The 19,514-nt window shown below is 36.7% G+C and overlaps 2 protein-coding genes across 2 annotated transcripts in view; one reads left to right on the forward strand and one right to left on the reverse strand.

Annotated features, from left to right (window-relative positions):
- LOC141901021 (muscle calcium channel subunit alpha-1-like) overlaps window positions 1-7,337 on the forward strand; it is a 92,556-nt gene extending 85,219 nt beyond the window's left edge. The window contains exons 39-44 of the mRNA XM_074788075.1: window positions 651-994; window positions 2,479-2,712; window positions 4,098-4,278; window positions 4,652-4,769; window positions 6,261-6,457; window positions 6,960-7,337. Of these exons, the coding sequence (XP_074644176.1) occupies window positions 651-994; window positions 2,479-2,712; window positions 4,098-4,278; window positions 4,652-4,769; window positions 6,261-6,457; window positions 6,960-7,244 (1,359 nt within the window). The 3' untranslated portion in view covers window positions 7,245-7,337. The remainder of the gene's footprint in view (window positions 1-650; window positions 995-2,478; window positions 2,713-4,097; window positions 4,279-4,651; window positions 4,770-6,260; window positions 6,458-6,959) is intronic.
- Window positions 7,338-15,680: 8,343 nt separating this feature from the next.
- On the reverse strand, window positions 15,681-19,252 carry LOC141901394 (mesencephalic astrocyte-derived neurotrophic factor homolog). Its single transcript, XM_074788602.1, has 4 exons — window positions 19,017-19,252; window positions 18,717-18,841; window positions 18,057-18,198; window positions 15,681-17,171 (listed from the first exon to the last, which is right to left on the reverse strand). The coding sequence occupies exons 1-4, from the start codon at window positions 19,114-19,116 to the stop codon at window positions 16,978-16,980; spliced, it is 561 nt and encodes a 186-aa protein (XP_074644703.1). The 5' UTR covers window positions 19,117-19,252; the 3' UTR covers window positions 15,681-16,977.
- Window positions 19,253-19,514: the final 262 nt, after the last annotated feature.

Raw genomic sequence — 19,514 nt, forward strand, 5'->3', positions numbered from 1 at the left:
ATTTGCTCTGATGAATGCCACAAAATCATTTTTACTGCGATGTGTATGGCCAATTTTCACCGATTAACACTGATTGCCGCATATTTCTCGATACACGTTTCAGTTGATCTTTCACCAAATATTTAATCTCTTATTGGATAACCGATTTAGTGTTGCAACCCAATTCATCAATAATCCACATTGATTTCTTTTCCTTTCGTATTCTGAATCTTAACACTGATTGAAATTTCTTTGTAAAAAATCCTACGGAATGTGAAATAAATCTTAAGATATGCCAAGATTGATAACATAGGACAATGAGGGCCTTTGATAGTGTACGTGCACAACTGCAGTTTTACAAATGCAGATTTTAGGCAATGTGGATTGTGGAAAGGAACAATGGGGACTTAGAAACCCTTCATTTTTCTATTGCGATAATAAGAAACCTTTCCCATCTGGACCTTGGAGTAATCATTTGTCAAAAGATTATTCCAAGTCAGTACACAGGGTTATGATGGTTGAAATGTTGTTCATGTACATTATCAAGTCTTTCATTCTGTGATTGTGATGAATGCATTATTTGCATCATCATCGTGATTTTTCGAATTCTCTTATTGAGCGCAAGACATTTAAACATGTGTTTTTTGTTTCCATTTTTTCTTTCTGAACAGAGGAAACACCAGTTGTTCGGTAATGTAATGTCAGCGTTTCGACAGAGCACTTCGTCGACGCCGAATCGCAGTAATTCATTGCGGATCAACTACACGCAGCCGCATCAGAAAGTATCGCCAACGAACTCGCTGACGGCGACGTCGGCGCCACCTGGTCACAACAATATCTCTCCGCAGAACTCGATGAACAACGGGCGCGTATCGCCGGCCGGTTCGTACAACCATTTAAACGTTGACTATCACAACGCGATCAATCGTTCGCCGTCGCCGGCGCCGAGTTTAAACAACCGTCTGTCGCCGGTCACATCGAATGAGGATGGCTCACGTCGACCTAGTCACTCCAGGTAAGCGCAACCAAGATGATATTTCGTCGATGATGAAAATCAAAAAACAATTCTAAGACATTTTTTATCGTTTTTGAGTTGGGCTGGTCCTTTGTAGATGTCCCTTCTAGGTTTTGGTCTGCTTCATGTTGGGCCTTATCGGTCATTCATATATATGTATTTTGCTTACCGTATTCATACCCGTGTGTTTGATATTCGAAAATGAAAATATACCGAAGTTTACTCGTCATGAATTATTTTACGTGGTGCCTCAAATTTTCTGATCTAACCAATGGGCACCTGTTAGTTTCGTTCGTGGGTTCGATATTTTTTTTTCTTTTAAAGTATATTGAAAATATTTACTGCAAATGCGTCACATTTTGTGTGCTTTTTTTATATACGCTTCGAACTATCGAAATGATCACCGCCAAAAACGTTTATTTCTTACATCATGTTTCCACGCAATAATTTTTGACAATTCGAAACAAAGATGTAGCGATTCAAGCACAATAGCTTGCTTGTTCTATTCTTATACAGTCTTTATCCGAAAATTTACCCAAATGTCTTGAATTGTCCTCGTGATTTCACAAAGTGTATGTACCTATGACGGGAAAGGGGTGAAAAATTGAAACTTTTAGTTTTAGAAGGCTTGCAAATTTTTAAACATCCTCATACTCTTCCGTCTGTTCATGCTGTATTATTTTGATGATATCTGTAATTTATTTTTTCGTCATTGTCTTCTCGTGCAATTTTGTCTTGTTGACGCGAGGTATTTTGGTTGTTCTTATTTTTCTCCATCTTTCTTACAAAATACAGGCCACTATCCGTTTGACGAACTAAACTTGCTATAATAAACCTCAACCTGTAACAGTGTCATCATTCCACCATTCCACCTTGAGAAACTAATACGTTATAGTTCAGAATGAGCAAACGCGTGTCTCCCCGTAAGGCCCACATAATTTGGAATGGCTTCTGACATTTGTTTCGTTTTTTGCCACAAGTCGATTCCTCCAAGCATGTCGTCATGCATTGCGATTATCCAAATGTTATGCGCTAAGTACCCACCGAAATTCGATCATGAACCTCCAAAAATCACTTTGGAAAGATTTTTTATGAATCTCAATACCACAAAAAATGGTGCAGATATATATTTGGAAATCCGATTGTCAACTCCATTCATAAATTTTCTGACAAAAAGAACTGTTATCTGTCTAATCAGTGCTGTTCTCAATATCTTTGTAAAATATCTGAAAAGACTTGTACCCGGCTCTCCTTGTAATTTTCATTAATTTAAACTTATTCAATCATTTAGATTATCTTATTTGCCTTGTGTCATTCTGTGCAGGTGCTATTATTTAAAACTGTTGAACTGTACTGCTGTATTTCTTATGCTCCTCTCTTATACTAACATCTCATTTTCTCCCTCTTTACTACTCATCATACCGTCCCCCTACCAGCTGCTGGCACCGACTTTTTTTCTTTCATTCATTTCGTCTTTCTAACAGTATTTCTACAAACGATAACGACCCTATTTTGGACCACATTGAACCTATATCAATCTCACTGGACGTTCCCCCTTATCACAGTTCACCCACGCTGCCAACTGACGGCCGGGAAACACCGGAAAACATCCCCATGCATGCACTCACAAATGGTAGCGAAGGACATAGTCCGCAGAGTGTCGACGATGCACCGCCCAGAGAACTGACGAAGAAACGGGGATTGTTTGTTTATAGAGAGTAAGTGCATGATTCGCTGCCCTCGTGTACGGGGCCTATTACTAACATCATCCATCTGCAGTGCATTATCGTCTAACCCCAGTGCCTTGTGATGTCTTGTTTCAATGTTTTTTGAGAGATATTTACGTTTCTCTTCTGCTTGTAAGCACGCGCGCACATGCACAACCGATTGTCGTTTTTTATGTATTCTGTGCTTTGATGGCGATGTTGAAAATCACAGAGATTCTTAATGTGGAGCAGAAAACTAATGTCTACAATAATGATTAGGGACACTGATCATTGTTAATAATTCTTACATGTGTATATACTAAGCTACGATGTTAGGATATAGTTGTTCACCTGCATGGAAAGTTTCCTTATGTATATAGTTAATCCTCGAGAGGGTACTGCCTTCCTCAGTTTTAACCTTCAATTAACCACCAAATAACTTTGGTCCCAGTATGGTGGATAATGGAGGGTTGACAGTATATCCAAAATATACATTCGCTGTATCGGTATACCATGAGCTAGAAACTGGTATCTTGTATTTATTCTGGAAAATGATATCGAGAATTATATCCAAGTCTTAACTGCGAAACTTAGCGCACTAGGAAGGCCATTGGCACATGCCAAACATGCTTAGCTGAAGGCGGTGATGAACGCAATAGTGAAGTTAGCGTAGATGACACTCCTCGTGTGGTGGGCTTTAAATGTTCTTAAAACATTCGACACAACTGCTTATGCAATTTGAACTATCACTTGCCATTTCAAGGTGTCCGCTATCCGCTTTGTGCAGTTTTTGTTTCATATTGTACGTATTTTTAGGCAAATCCACTGATGTTAGATGTGATTCAGTTATTGAGGTCATTTATGGCTTTATTGGCTTCAAAATATTTTGGCTGTTTTGTTTTGAAATATGTTGTTGAATGTGAATCGGTATATTCATCTTGTTGATGTACATGATTAACCTGTATATGATTACATTCGATTAGACCTTTTTACAAGAATTGATCTAACTGTGATTATAAATCAAATTCAATGGTGAATGTACGTTTTCACTAAAATCAGATGTCAATTTAACTTACATATAATATCCGCTATGTTGATATGTTGTTTCAATGTTGATAGACCTTATGGTCATTAAGTTTGTGTCACACAAATTTCAAGATTCCTAAATTACTGCTGTAGGCAGTACGTATGTCTTATTCAGGATAGCTATTCTTGGGAACTCTTGTTAACTTAGATAATGTAAATCATCCCATCCTGAGAATTGAATGATAGTTAAATAGTCGCTGTTTGTTTAAGAAATATAACCGTGTTTTTGCATGTCATTATGATTATCACGACTTTCTTTGAGTTCCAAACATTTCTTAACAAAAGACACTATATTTTTTTCTTGTTTAAAGTTTACCAACAGAAGACAGCGATGCAGAAACAGAGATGCCACATCCACCAACTCCACCCCCTCGAAGGGCAAACCGACGAACTCCTTCCATCAAGCTGGCTTGCATTGGAAAACAACAGAGTGACGAAAACCCGTTGATGTTAAAGAAAATTGCAGAACCCCTGAAACTTGCTCAAACACAGGTACCACAACCAGATTCATAACTTTGTTACCTGAATATTATTCCAATCGCGATCAATGAAGTTTGTGAATCCCCTGGATTACAATACATTTTGTTGCCACTCCAGAGTGAGAGAAATACATGGGTAGCATATTGGTCATCTCCTTAAAGAATTTCAGAACTTCTTTTGTATGTTTTGATTCCAAAATATCTGTTTCGCATCAGAAGGGATATCAGATAATCAGCCTACTCTGATTGCTCTAGATTGACGATATAACTTCAGATTTATCCAATTAGAACTAAGGATTAATTCCCTTGCTTCCAAACCACGATAACAACAAACATGATTGATGTTAGTTCACATTATAAGTAGGATATATATTTTCTGTTTTAAGGCTATGGCAGTTGCTGGCATGGATTCTGAAGGTAAACACCGTTCTATTGATCATCCGAAGGTGCTCAGAACTCCACCCTCTAGTCCAGGGCGTTGTAGGGCTTCCTACCATACTCCAGGTAGGCTGGTGTTACAAACTGTGTTATATTACTAGTACTCGGTGTCGTGGTGTACTCTATATAGCATACTTTCTTGTGGCTCCTTGCGGTGTCAGTACACATTGCTTTCAGAACCAATAGACTCACCAGCGTATAATCACCTCATTTTATCTATGTATAAAAGGTTTCAAGACCAACCTAAATCAGACATCTACTAGGTGAAATTATGATCGATTTGCTGCTTGGTCTCTTGATAGCTCTTCTTGAGTAAATTTTTTATTTTCACTGATACCAATTGAGAGATATAAGTACCAGTACCAAGCACAATTCCAAATTATGAATAGGAATTGGCTGTAAAGATGATAACATAGTTTATAATACTGGCCTTCTGGAGTTTTTAGACAGAGGCTTTCTGAAATTTTTAGACAGGACTAGGTTTTGTTTGCACCTGGTCATGAAAACATTTTTGCATCGACCAGGGTCGACTTGCCAGTGTATTTATGTGGAGATATCTTATTTCAGTCAGTGCCTGTCATTCCCTTGAGACCTTGTTAGCATGCAATTCTAGATTCTTGATTATTAAACTTGATGTGAGGATTTGGGTGGGTGGGATGTCCAGCCCTATCAAAAATGTAAGTTATACGCCATCTGATATGCCACCAGAGTGGCCATCTTAAATTTCTTGTTTAGTCAAAACAGCCTGCATTTCTTGATGGATTTCCATGAAACTTGGTGTATGGATTGGGGTGGGTGAGATGTCCACCTTTAGAGAAAATGGAGGTTATCAGCAATGTAGTGTGGCCATCACGAAACAGCCTGCATTTCTTGATGGATTTCCATGAGAGTTGAGGTTATTCCATCTTGGACATGAGCCAAAGATTCTTACAAAGTTAATGAACAATTAACTAAATTCTGCTATTTTCTATGAAGAATGTTAACCGTCTGCTTAATGCTTACTTTTAGTTCAAATAACAAGATAGGATAAGCCCGTTGCACTCTGGGTATTGAAAAGATAATCTTGTTTCTTGCAAAATCTCCGGGTTCACATTTGAGAAAACATTAGTGACAATCGCCCGATGGCTGACGTTAGTTCTTCATCAAATTCACTGCATGGAATCCTTAAAGATGATTTCCCATGAAAAAACCATATTTTCATTGCTTCTTTTACCTGCATATGTTCGATCTATACATCAGTGATGGGAAATTTTACTCATTTCAAGTAGAATAGAATTGTAGTATTAAAAAACTAGACCTGCATGCAATTTATCTCATCGACAACCATGAAGTTATCTCATTTCCTATCTTAAACCTCATCTATATTATTTGAACTAAAACAAATTCATACTTTGCTTGGTCACAGTTAGATGCTAGTCAGCGAAAGCGAGTAAGAATGCGAAAACATCCCTAATGTTGCTTGTTTTAAAACAATACACCCCTCCCCGTGATTAATGTTCATTCCACCTCATACTAACAATTTGTTCTTACGGCATGTTGCTTATGTTTTTACTTCAGCTCGACCCTCCCTGTCTACACCCAGTAATTCTAGCCTATCAAATACAGGCTCATATCACAGTCCGGTGCGCAGGGATCCACAGTCACCATACTACAGTTCATACGACGAAGGCAGTCCATATAGTAGTGACACGCCATCTCAAAGAATGAGTCGCCATGGCGTTAATAGAGGAAGTGCTGATAGTTTAGTTGAAAAGGTAAGTTTGAGATGTTTTAGATTCAATAGTTTTCCTGGCTTATTATTCTCCAGATCTAATCAGGTCAGATAACTCATTGTGACCCATCAAGGCGTTATCAGCTGGTTCAGCATTTCAGTTTAAAAGTTGAAAGTACTAGTGCATGTTTTGGTAAAATAGCCACACTCTGACGTGGAGAACAATAATGCAGAAGTAATGATGATCTCTCTAGTGAGGGTTCGAAACGTTGTGTATTTTGGTTTTAATTCTTGAAAAATAAGATTCCTTTTAATCTCTTGAATTCTGTATATAGTGAACTTATTAGTGCAATATTCTAACCTGTAAAAGTATATGAATACAATACATGCCCTATTTTTGGCTTATATACATGTATCCAACTTTTACCCTCCCTTTTAGAGGGAGAGAGAGGCCAGTGAGTGAAGAGCGCCACCAAGGTTCAAACCTAACTAATGATGAGATCATGGGCAATCGGTTGATCATATATTTTCAAACATTATTACAGGTGCTAGAACGTGAAGGACTTTGTCGATACGTCGACGCTAACTATCTTAAACGCGAGATCGCGGAGGCGAACGATATGACTGCGGAGGAAATAGATAAATGCGCTCGTGAGTTATTGCACTCGAACAATCCACAAACGCGGCCGTATTACGACCACATCGGCAGTTACGGAATGCAGGAAATGAAGGACTACAATCAGTATTCGCCGACCAGTAGAGACGCTCGACCGCGGCAACAATACTCGGACTCTGAAGAGGACGAAATGGTTTATGTTACGACCTTATAGCGAATGCCCCCCATATGCCGCACCCCTAACAAATTACTAAAACAAAAACAAAAACCGGCATTTTTAATACTACTAAAAATGAACTATAGAGAAGAACAATCTTTGTTCGTTTTATACACGCGCACTTATTTATTTACTTATTACGCATGAGGATGAATAACTCGATGAGTTGTTGAATTTTTGCATCGACACGTCAACAATATTATTATCATGATTATTTTTATTATTATTATCATTATTCATATCATTATTATCATTCTTGAAGAAATGTTGCCAAAAAAGTTTTGTATATATTTTTACATTTTTTTTATCGATTGAATGGTAATAAAAAAAACTAACCAGCAACCTAACAAAAAGATTTTGAATGAAAATTGAAGGCTTAGTTCTATATGTATTGATATATGTATACTGTTATATATTTATCACCATTTAAGATTTTATCTTTGATTAGATAGTAGCTGCAGGCTTCTTGGTATAGGTTTATCGTGTATCTTGCCCAATAATAATGTGGTTCATTTGTGACTTTGACTAGTCATCCGCCTATTATTGAATGCATTTGCCGATGATATCTATCCCTAGAACCTGCGGAAGTTTCATCAAAATGTAAAAACTGCAACCTTCTTAAATTTTCATAGGCAAATGATTGGTTTGCATGAGTTTTTTGCCCGTATATAAGCTTTCATTGTTTAACATGAAATTCAAATGTTTTCACAAATGGCAATTGTATCTGGATTCTTCTATTAGCTGATTCAAACACGTATGAAGAGAAGATAGTCATATGTTTTTTAGACAGTTAACAACCTTTAGCATTTCAAATTGATATTCACTTCAATTCCCAATCATTCCCTTTTTTTTCAATACATAGCAATATATAGCACCACCATAATTGGGCAGTAGTCACCTTATGAGCAGTGTATGTACATTTGTAGATGCTAGAAATTTGTCCAGGAAAATAGCCAAAACTAAAATCTCAGCCCGGCGGAAAAAAACCAGGAGGCCCACATGGCCAACATTCAAACCATGACTTAAACAAAGTTGTTGAATTATTTTTTTCTCTAGTTATTCTAAATCTTGTTATATAGTGTTTATTCAATCATCGTTCTAAATGGCCTGATATTCCTCCCTGTTGAAATTACCAGGTACTTATGATCCTTAGCCGGATTAAATGCTCACTAGTTGAGTGATAAAACTGCGAACAGTGTTTCTCCTAAATACAGTAATTGTTGGGTTTGGTTGAACGTGGAAAGATATGTACTTTATGGACGATCCTGGAGTAAATCAAGTTGCAAGCAATCAATGATGCTGTATACATGTCATTATCTATCGTGTACCTGTTACTCTGTTATGAAGTCAAACGTATTTTGTGTTGCTTTATACCTGCGAATATTCATACATACATTTAGCAAATGTCGCAAAGATTGGATTCATATATTGGATTGGATGAAATCTAGCGAATACACATTGATGATCGTAGTTCATATGGCAACAATCATATATCTAGCCTAGGTAATCGATGGACTACTTTTGCTCATTGGAGATTGAGTGATATGTAAGGCATTCCATAATATACTCAAATGGGAAAAATTGATATCAATATCAATATCGGTGTTTTTTTGGGTCAAAATGCCCTTAAATTGATGAGCTGTTCAAAGTGGGCCCCGAATCCACCCTTACATTCGTTGGTTTTAGTCTTAAGATTCCATTCATGTCTTACTAATCACTTGAACAGCCAAAGTGGATTGATGAAAAAGTGGATTGATATTACCATTCTTTTTCAAAGCATCTGTTCAACCCAAACTTACAATAAATGATACTGGTCTGCTGGTCTTTTCAAGTGAAGTTGACTGAACAGCAACAAAACTGAATTTCTATTTTAAAAAGGGCATTGAGGGGTGATTTATCGGACAAAAAACCTGTACATATTTGTATTTTGTCATCATTCCAGTTTCTATGGTATAATATTGTAGATAAATTGTCACGCATTTGTCGCATTTGAGCAGACTATATGGTGTTCGAGATTTTTCATTTCGTTTGCGGCTGTGTGACTTTTTTGCCTCGTGCCTTACGTATCTGTGATGTGAACAAAATGAACATATATCTTTCTATCAGTCAAGATTTTTAACTGTGAATGAACCAGAAGAAACCTATTTTAATGTAAAACTTCGATTATGTAATAGTGGACAGTTCTTAAAACCGGCCCTCGTGTTGGGGGGACAGATTAACTTTCCATCGTTAATTCATATGAATTATGCTGCATCTATACTGCAAATTCTCGGTAAATCTTATCACTAGAAGCAGAAACCAGGTTCAGAAAAGTGTGTTCAATTGCAGTAAACCAATAGTAATGTCACTATACAACCACGTCTACGCTAACTCGTTGAACCCGGGTTTTGATGTACCCAGATTCAACAAAAACCTACGTTTGCAATGAGTAGCATCTACACTTTTCTGAGCTTCAGTTATACGAATTCACATTCGCGTTCAAGATCAAATTGTAGTGCCTGAACGCTGCACTGAACATGGGTTTACTGTCTACACCAGAGTTGAGTTTTACACAGTTTTATTGCAGGTTCAATGCAGAGTTTACCCTTCTTTTTCAAGAGGGATGTATTAAAACCTGGGTTTTGCGGAAAACTCTGCGTTGCCGTGTTTCGAGCACAGTGTAAACACGTAAACACGTATAAGAAGCAAGTGTAGACGTAGCTTACATGTACGAAATGGACAGTAGTGTTTGAACTGTAAATATATCACCAACTAAGTGAATCTCTGAGTTGAAGTGAATCTCTAAGTGGTCTGAGTTGACCCGATACTAAGGAAGGAGGCTACTGTTCTAGGCAGCAACTCGTATTATTCGCGTAGAAATTAACTATGTGTAGACGCCACTTCAGAAAAATCCATTTCAATCCTTATCAGAATTATATTGGTAATTCACAAATCAAATCTATGTCTGCTGCTCGTGGAATTAATGATACTCACTCAGAAGAAGAAAGCAAAGTCAATTTGATTACGAGGTTTCGCCCAATATTCGTTTACTGGTACCTGTAATTGCTTGTTTAAGTGGCATGCCTTTTTGAAAACCTTGCCTGCATTGAACTAACCTGAAAGCAACTGAATTTGTTTTCTCATTTTTAGTAGTTCTTTCATTATTGGCGCTTGTATCCGGAGTGTAAAACAATAAAACTGGTTTCTGTTTTTTTGACGATGTTTTTGACAATATTTGTACTAATAAATTTGGATATATATGTTCATAACAATAATAATATTACTAACTGGGATGGATGTGAACAAGGTACGTTATGGATACTGAAATATTACATATTTATGACGAAATTTTATTATCTGTGTCTCATTCTTATTGCCCAACAATGCTTGATCCTTGCTAACGGATATTTGTCCTTATGGGGTAACAGTTGTATAATTGCTTTAATTTCTACTATTTCTAGGTATTGAAAATTCTAGAATATTTGAATAACGAGATATTTTATCATGCCCCAGATTTGTATCTACTCCGTTCGATATATTCAAAACGCTGCTGCTTCGTGGGTACAATGAAGTGCGACAGAATGCAATATGTCAAACATATGTTCGTAGCCAAATTCAAAAGTTAATCAAGTTTTTACCTGCCTCTGAAACATGTACCTCGGGTGTTTTTTTTTTGGTTAAGTTCTTTGCAATACATATCATAGCTCAAGAAACCTGCATAATCTGAAGTCAGATCAAGACCGGCGTTGCACATCTAGGGCTAACTTTGGTTATCGGAGTTAGTTGACTATAGTCGAACTAAGTAAAACGGAATTTCAGTTAGTCGGACCTATAGTCCGTAAATGGTCGTCCACAGGATTGAGTACGGTTGATGTCGTTCAGAGCTATTTCCAAGATGGCCGACACTGAAATATGTTACGACCGAACTAAGTGCATTCGATTATTAGTTCCGACCACTAGTCAACTAGCTACGAAACAGAAGTTCAACTAGGCGAATCTAATAACGATTCGGCTGATCTGATTTGACTACTTTATTGTGCCAAAGATACACCGTGGCTCGATACTCGCTGCCTTCTCAGAAATATCGACGAAACATATACCATAGTTCTGCACTGATTAATTAGCATAGTTATATCATTACTACTGGTATATGAAATTACATATGTACAAATGTAATATATATATATGTATTGTGTTCGAAAAGTATATTGTAATTAATTGGATGTATATTTGTTATTAATTGTACGTGTATGATATCTTAATGTTGGTTCCTGCTGGCAGGTTGCCGACATTGTCATATTATCAATATGCAGACTTATGTTTTAGCTACTCGGCAGCGCGTGAAAGCTGAAAAATTATATTTAAGCAGTTAACATAGTTAATTCAGATAACGACTGAATCAAATGTAGTGATGTAAAAATCAAAAAATCAATAGTACACAGGCATGTCAGTAAATGAAAGTTGACAAGAATCGTTATTAATTTGTCCGGATATGATAGGCTATAAGGATGTCATAGGCTGGATTTGACTGTTGTTTCTAGTCACTTACATCAGTCAAGAGCTCAGGTCATCTGAATCAATAAGCACCTGGCAGGCATTTATAACTTGAGGCATGTGAGCTGACCTAATCATGCTTTTCAAACTACTAGGGTGTTCTTTGGCGAGTCCTTACTTGATTCAAATCCTTGATTCAAAAAAGAAGAATTTTTGCCCGGCAGCTATATACGCATACGTGAACGTACAAATGAAGCAGTTCATTTTGAATATATTCGACGAATTTTGTTCATAGAATAGAATACGGTAGCGTTGCTTGTACACATGTATGTTGTAATCATCTGTTGGATCATTTTATTCGTTTCTTATTTGTAGAGAGCTCGTAATGTCAAACGCTAGGATGTGCAAGCGCTCCCTCGAGATAATATTGGGTTCGCGTAAACAACTCTTGATATTGGATGTTTCGTCCCCCGGGAAACCTGTGGTCACTGTTGCAATACCTTCAAGTGTTAACGTACCTCGGTTATCTATGTGTTGTTTTTTTTCCAACATGAAAAAAAAAATGACCGCGAAACGCATTCCAATAAAAATGTTTGTTAAAAGTGTGGTTGGTAAGGATTCGCGTATGATGGAATCGAGTTCATATTTGCGAATATGTGTACACTCTGGTTCAGAGGGAGTTGTTATTCTGTGGGCAAAAAGTGTCCGGGTATGTAAAGCCTGCCGTGTTTTCGACAAAGTGAGAAAAGTATTCTGCAAGTGATGTTCATTCGATCAATCCATTTTGATTACGTAGTGATTTTGACACATTGGGAAGTTGGCTTGTCCGAGATTCAAATTTATTTTAAAATCATTTTTGCATTGAGTTGACCCCTTTCAAAGCGTTGAATTTTTTACTTAAGGAATTTGAGTGCATGTTTTGGCGGCGCTTTAATTCATACATTTGGCTGGTGACCTTTTGGCGGTGTTTTCGTGAAAAGACGCAATTTGCAAATGAAACATATTTTCCGAGTGATATTATCAGTTCAAATCTCGTTTATGTTAAACCTAGATGCTTAAAAAATTTACAGCTAATTTACATGTAGTAGACAATTAATCTATCATCGTTACCAGTATTTCTTCGTAGAAATGAAATACATGTGCACGAATACATAAACATGTATTTGTATATCAGACCTGTGCACCACTTTCAGGCTTTTCTCTCCTGAAGATTAGTATCAGAAACATTACAAATTTTTCCGAATCAATTTTAATTTGATAGGCGTTACCATACTGAATGTTTGTCATCAAATTACTTTTGGTTTTGTTTAATATCGGTCAGGGTAGGCGAGTCTAATGATGTGCACAAGTGGTACATGTACATACATTCATCCTTGCCTGCTTTATCTATCTAACATAGTACATATATACAATATTTTGTTGTCTTTGCTTCCCTTCACCACAAGGTCACCTGCTTTAAGTCTACAGCCAAATGCTAATCATTCATTGACCATTGACGTGTATTATAATGATTCATTTTGGTTTGAGCCAAATAGGGAACTTGTAGGCCATGTGCATGTAATTTATGAACTTTCCTTATTCAATTACATCAATAATACTTATTTTAGCTACCTGGGTATTAATATAACTTCAATTTGTTCATCGCTGATAGACCATGATCTCGCTCTAAAATGGGCCGTGTTCATTTGAAAACCAGTTACCTATCTTTCATACTGGAGGTTTATGTTATTGCATTGAATGCTTTGGATTCATCGATATAAATTTGTGATGTTAAGAAATACTCGCGTGCTATTGTCATAAACAACTGTGTAAATCATATGTCTCCAAATTGGACTATGATTTTAGTTATGGTAAGCAAGGTATAAGTAAGATATTCCATGAATTAATTTATCAAGTAGCGGAACCCCAAAAACTATCGTATTTAATTTTTTCCCTTAAGATACTTACAGATAATGACCATATTTGATATGTAACACATTTCGCTCGTTATCCAAAATTGTCCACTGCGAACAAGATTCTATTGTTGTTAGCTTACCATAACTTCATCTCCTTATTTCAGTGGCATATATTAAGCTTTCAGCGTAGTTTTGATTGTATCACTATCAATTCTTGTACACTCTCATATCATTGTGGTTAATAATGAATTATACAGTTATTTTCTATGTATAAGAACTCTAGTCGTATCATCATTTTACAGTTTCTCGGTGTATTTTTCAACTATTAGTCCAATCATGCATAGTGATACTTAAAAAAAGACATAATCAGTGTTTTACAAATTTTTTATTTTGTTTTGTTAACCAGTTTATCCTCAGATGATCTCGCATTATTTTTTCAGTGATACCCCAAACTTTTCATATGTATAATCGATGTAACGTTTATTTGACACTTTAACGGATGATTATCTAGTGATTCAGCGGTACAAATGTTTCCTCGACGTATTTATTATGTTTACTTTTAGTTCAGAGTGAAATCCTTCAGGATGGTTCCGAGTGAAATCCTTTCGAATGTATGACATTTAATTGAAATTATATGTACTTTCTATTTCACCACATAATCATCGATTTTGAATCGCTCTCAATGTTGTTACATTATCGATTTCGATGATGAATTATCTTTCGTTCGCTTTTAAGAATGGTGTAACGAGTGTCAAATCGTGATTTTCCGTAGATTTTAGATGTACTTTCTGTGTGTACTCAAGTGTCGGTAATTGTACTCGAGGTGCATAGACTTTTTAAATTTTGAAGCATCACGATCCACCTTTTGTTTACTACTGCCATTCATGCATATATAACGCTTTCTATAATGGTGCTTCTCGTGCAGTATTATGTATTTTTCTCTAAATGACATTATTTCGTTGGTACTTTTTGACTTTGGTCTCGTGTATTTTTCACTCGCATCTCTATCATCGTTGCATGTTATCCGTTTTGTAGATAAATCAATATTATTATATGAAACCCCATTTGGCTCTTAAACTTGACCGTTGCAAGGATTGTTCAATTGTGCAATAAAAATGAAGATATTATTAATTGATGGATACGTTGCTCGTTTCTTTTTTCCATCATCTGGCTCGAATTTCATCGATCCTACAAGGGAAAGCCTGTCACGCATGGAGGGACAATATTACATATAAGAAGAGGCTGGTTCAAATTCTGCAACTTCTACGTAGATTTCACAGGGACGTGTCACAATTGATAGTGAATGATTGAATATACCAGTATCAATGAACAGCTCCAGTATCACTGTATGATATGTTTTTATCATGCAGTTACCAGGATACTCAGACCCCTATCATTGGTCTTACTCATTATGATAAATCGTGACAAGTCCCTGTGGTAGATTCATCAGATTTACCGGTATGTAGATTAAGCTTGATGCTCTTCTACCCTTGAAGCCAGAAAGATATCACGTTTGGTTACTGTACAACCAATCGACCTAGTTTTCCCGTGCGGTCTATTTGCTTTGTTTTGTCCATTGGTTACTCCATCCCCTCCATTCTTAGACTGATCTCAAACAGTCTCACTATGCATTTAGGTGCTGGAACAAAGACGCTATGAATTGAAAAAATTGTGCGTATAATCAATGTGTTATCATCCACTGTTGATCGCTAGAGCTCAAGTTGATCCAGCACCTTATGCTACCACATGCCTGCTTTTGCAGGTAGCATTAGCTTCAACCTCATCAATACCTCACCCTCAATCAGGCCAGTAGCGCGACTGATCTTATGGGCAGTTGGAAAAGAAAACAGCACAGGAAGGAAAAAAATCTGCATCGTGACAACAGTACATTATAGGACAAGCGAGGGACTTAATTCAATTTCTGCAAATTCATTCTTTCGGAAAGCTTTTGGACCTTTTAGGATGTTGGGCAGTTCGTCGTTATGCTCTAAACCTACACACTATAAGCCTACCAATGAAATCCATAAGTCCAAGTCAGATTTACTAACAAATGCACACCGATACATCCTTATCTATAAAATCTTTTATTGACTGAAAAATTACGATGAAATGTCCTATTTCATTACATCAACCCCTTTAACACAATATCCATCATATTTTCTGTTTTTAGTGGTTGGACTGTGACAGGACAAAATATTTTTCAAACGTTTTAATATTAAGTAGAACCCCATTGAACTACATAACATCAATAACACAACTGAACTCCTGAAAATTAACATGAATTCAATTGAGCCGATTTCAGATACGTGCCCCTTCTAGCTTTTTGGTGGTGAGACCAGACTATTCGTTGACCTATTGCATTCGCCTATACATAGGTACAGGTAATGTATACAAATAAATTATAACGGACATTAACACAACCCGGTCAACAAATTCCAAAGTATATAGTGTGTACAATCTTCATTATCGATGGCACTTTTCACATAGATAAAGAGTTAAACATCACACGTGAACAATCTAGTACAGAATAGAAGAGAATGGAAGTCAACCAGCAGTTAGATTAAAAGATGTAAAGAGGGGTCCACAGGGACACCATGCCCATTTGGGAAGTAGTACTGAAATGCTCAACAAGATTCAACAGCACATACAGAGACTTATAATCGAATATCTCAGACGAGTAGACTTAGTATTTACCGTACTGATATCAAATTCTTAAATGCCACGACATAAGATAAATCGAAATACGTGACAAAGACTTTTACGTCATCCGAAATTCCAGGAAACACTGATTGAAACTCAAGATTGCGTAATCAAACAATGCCAACTTATCATGATTCAGTCGTTCAGCCCTTACCTTATGCAAAGACTTTTAATTTCATGTCTCGAGAATCTGGTATCGATTAGGTTTAAACCCTGTTACAAACCCTCAAAACTTGTAGTACAAAGCCTTGAAATTGTCATAGAGATATCGCAATAGACTTATCAAAATTTTGTAACAACTTATCCGAGGAATAAGTTCGCAAAATGAAAAGAAAATCATGGAAAGTTGAAATAATACGTTGAATGTTCTGGAGATCAAAATAAATTAGTAACAACACGCAAGCGATCACACCGACGAGAACACTGCATCGATTCCAAAGTGTCACTGAGCAACGAAATGACGCGAACACTGACTGCAGTGCGGAAGTCGGTTATTGCTGAAATCAGAACCGCAAAGTTCTGCACATCACCCATATTGACCTGCGATCGTATTCTCCGCGTACTCAAAAGAGAAAATGAGTACGAAATGAACGATGAATCGAACGAACGATGGAACTGTACAAATAAAAATGTTTTTTTACATCTGCTAAATATCTACAACATTATAACTCTTCCTTCTTCTTTCGGGCGGCATACGCCTCCGGGTCGTTTTCAGGCATCAATTCCATGATACGTTTAATGTAATCGGACTTTTCTGCACATCCGCGACAGTCGGCATCCCAGTCGGAGAGTATCTTCTTCAACTCTTTCACTTTCATCTTGCGGAAGTTCGCATTCACCAAGTCGATCTTCTTCTCTGAAAGGCAATGGGTAATATTGTATATTTAGTTACTAAATCCAAATTCAGCTACTGTCACGAGAAGTTAAGCATTTGATCTGGATCAGTTGGATTTAAGTAATTCCGACCGGTTACAATGAAATCTAAAATGAATTGATGCAGGTGGACTATAAATAATATCCGGGTATGATTGAAATTAGGATTAAGTGGGTGTTAACCACGATCTCTCAACATGGCTGTGAATTCCAAGCCCTCGGGATCTAACCTTAGGTCAACCATCAACAAAACTGGATTCAGTCCCACTGAGAATAAAGTTTACAATCAAAACTTTAAGTTAATTTCCAGTGATCTAATAACTCAAAAGTCGAATTTAAACGCACTGAACCGTGAAATCGGTTTTCCATCAAGGCTTCACTTTAGGAGTATTCAAGTTTTGAACTGAGGTCATGTACAGAAATGTATGAATAAACATACCTATACCCAGTGACATACGTATAGTCTAAGTAGGCCATACGCCAATATAGATAGAATGTTGGGGTCAATGCTATGAGATATAAGATAAGGCAATCTGAACTCATTTACTATAAGTACCACTATGAGAACTCAGTCACTGGCCGGTGTAAGCTTTTCATTGCCTAGGAAATCCTCTTCACTTCAGAGCAATCAGCAATTCAAGACATTAATTTATCTTAGACCCATGCAGTATGAAATCTGGTACAGCCTAACTCGCTTAAGTCATCATCAGACAAGTTGTCATAACAAGTCGTCACTATTTTTTGTCCGTATTATTTTCCAATTCATTCTTCTGAGTGTAAGCCATCATTTGGTTGAACATAATATGACGACCCCAACGACGACTTTGAATTTATTCAGAAATTCACAAATGTTCAGGTGTACACTTACCATACTTGAGGTCGCAAATTTGACTATCTTTTTCGTAAAGTTTCTCGCAAGTTTTCGTTGGAGGCATTGTTAAACTGACTGGACGGGTCATTACATTCAATATCGATGTCGCAGAATCTTTCGTTCCACCGATATAGTAACACTACAAGATAAGATATCAAGTTGAATGATCAAATATGATTTGAAAGCTATGGAACTAAAAATTAGTAACAAACTGAAGAAATAGTCTGGAAATTGTCGGATGCAACGAAAATGGGCAAACAAATAATACAATCGGGGGTTTTTCATTAACTAACCCTGATGGTCTTTTAATATAGGGTCACTCACTTAATTCACTATTCATCTTCTTAAATTCAAAGTCCTAGAGATGCAATTGACTACAGAACCTTACTGGCAGTAAAAAATATCCCATTATCCCCACTGAAGATTTATCAACAAATCAAAAAGTATTCTATTTGCGGATTTGCTTCAAAAGGAAATACCAATTGGTAGCACCAGTAAAAGACTAGTTCATATATTCAATACATCATCAGTAATTTATTAGATGGGAACTTAAAAAAGGATGTATAGTTAAATCTTGACTACCGTATCTGATTATTTCAACTGCCAAGTAATTATTTTTCTGGGAAGCAAAATTCGGGCAGAAAAACTATTGCTTACAAATCTTTCTTCTTTGCTGCCTTTCTTCAATTTTTCACAAAACTTAACGAATTCAGTTCTGATCTTGCTTTGATCGCTTCTGCTGGTTAAAGTTTTTTCGAACTTTTCCATCACCCCAACACATACTGAAATACAAGATATTACAAGTGAAGTTTATGAAAAAAAACTAGCAAGTAATCAATTAGACAGAAAGGAACAGTCTCGTTTTTCTTAATCGTTATACTGAGAATCTACTTTTCAGTAAAGCTATAAACAACTATTTAGCTAGATTTTACATTTTCGTTTTGCCTTGATTTTTACCTTCACAATTTTCTTTGGTGATCTTCTTCGAAAATGAATTATCGATCAATGCACAGATTGCAGCAACCACCAGGGCTACTAAATTCGTCGAAAACTTCATATTAATTGGAATGAATGAACTACTATCACTTTTTTCTGCTCACGCTGCTAAACTGTTTCTTATATGCACCACAGTCTCATCAAGTCAACGTACATATACTTCTCAGTAACACATGTGTACATCGAATCGAAAATACAGTTGGCGCTCGATCATTGGTCCATATCACCCACGTGTTTTTGGCGGCATTTTATTTCCGGGTTTACAGCGCTACCTAACTGACATTTCAGAAACTATATCCAATTCAATTAGCCGTTTATTACTTGCAAATATCACTCGAGGATATCGTTTCGCGCACATTCAAGAAATGAAATGATATTTCGAAATTACCAAACAAAACATCGAGTAACACTAGTCTTGTGGAAAGGAGTTAAAAGTGGAACCGTATCTGGAATCCCACT

Source organism: Tubulanus polymorphus, chromosome 3 (assembly GCF_964204645.1).
Source record: "Tubulanus polymorphus chromosome 3, tnTubPoly1.2, whole genome shotgun sequence".
In the NCBI taxonomy this organism is placed as follows: domain Eukaryota; kingdom Metazoa; phylum Nemertea; class Palaeonemertea; order Tubulaniformes; family Tubulanidae; genus Tubulanus; species Tubulanus polymorphus.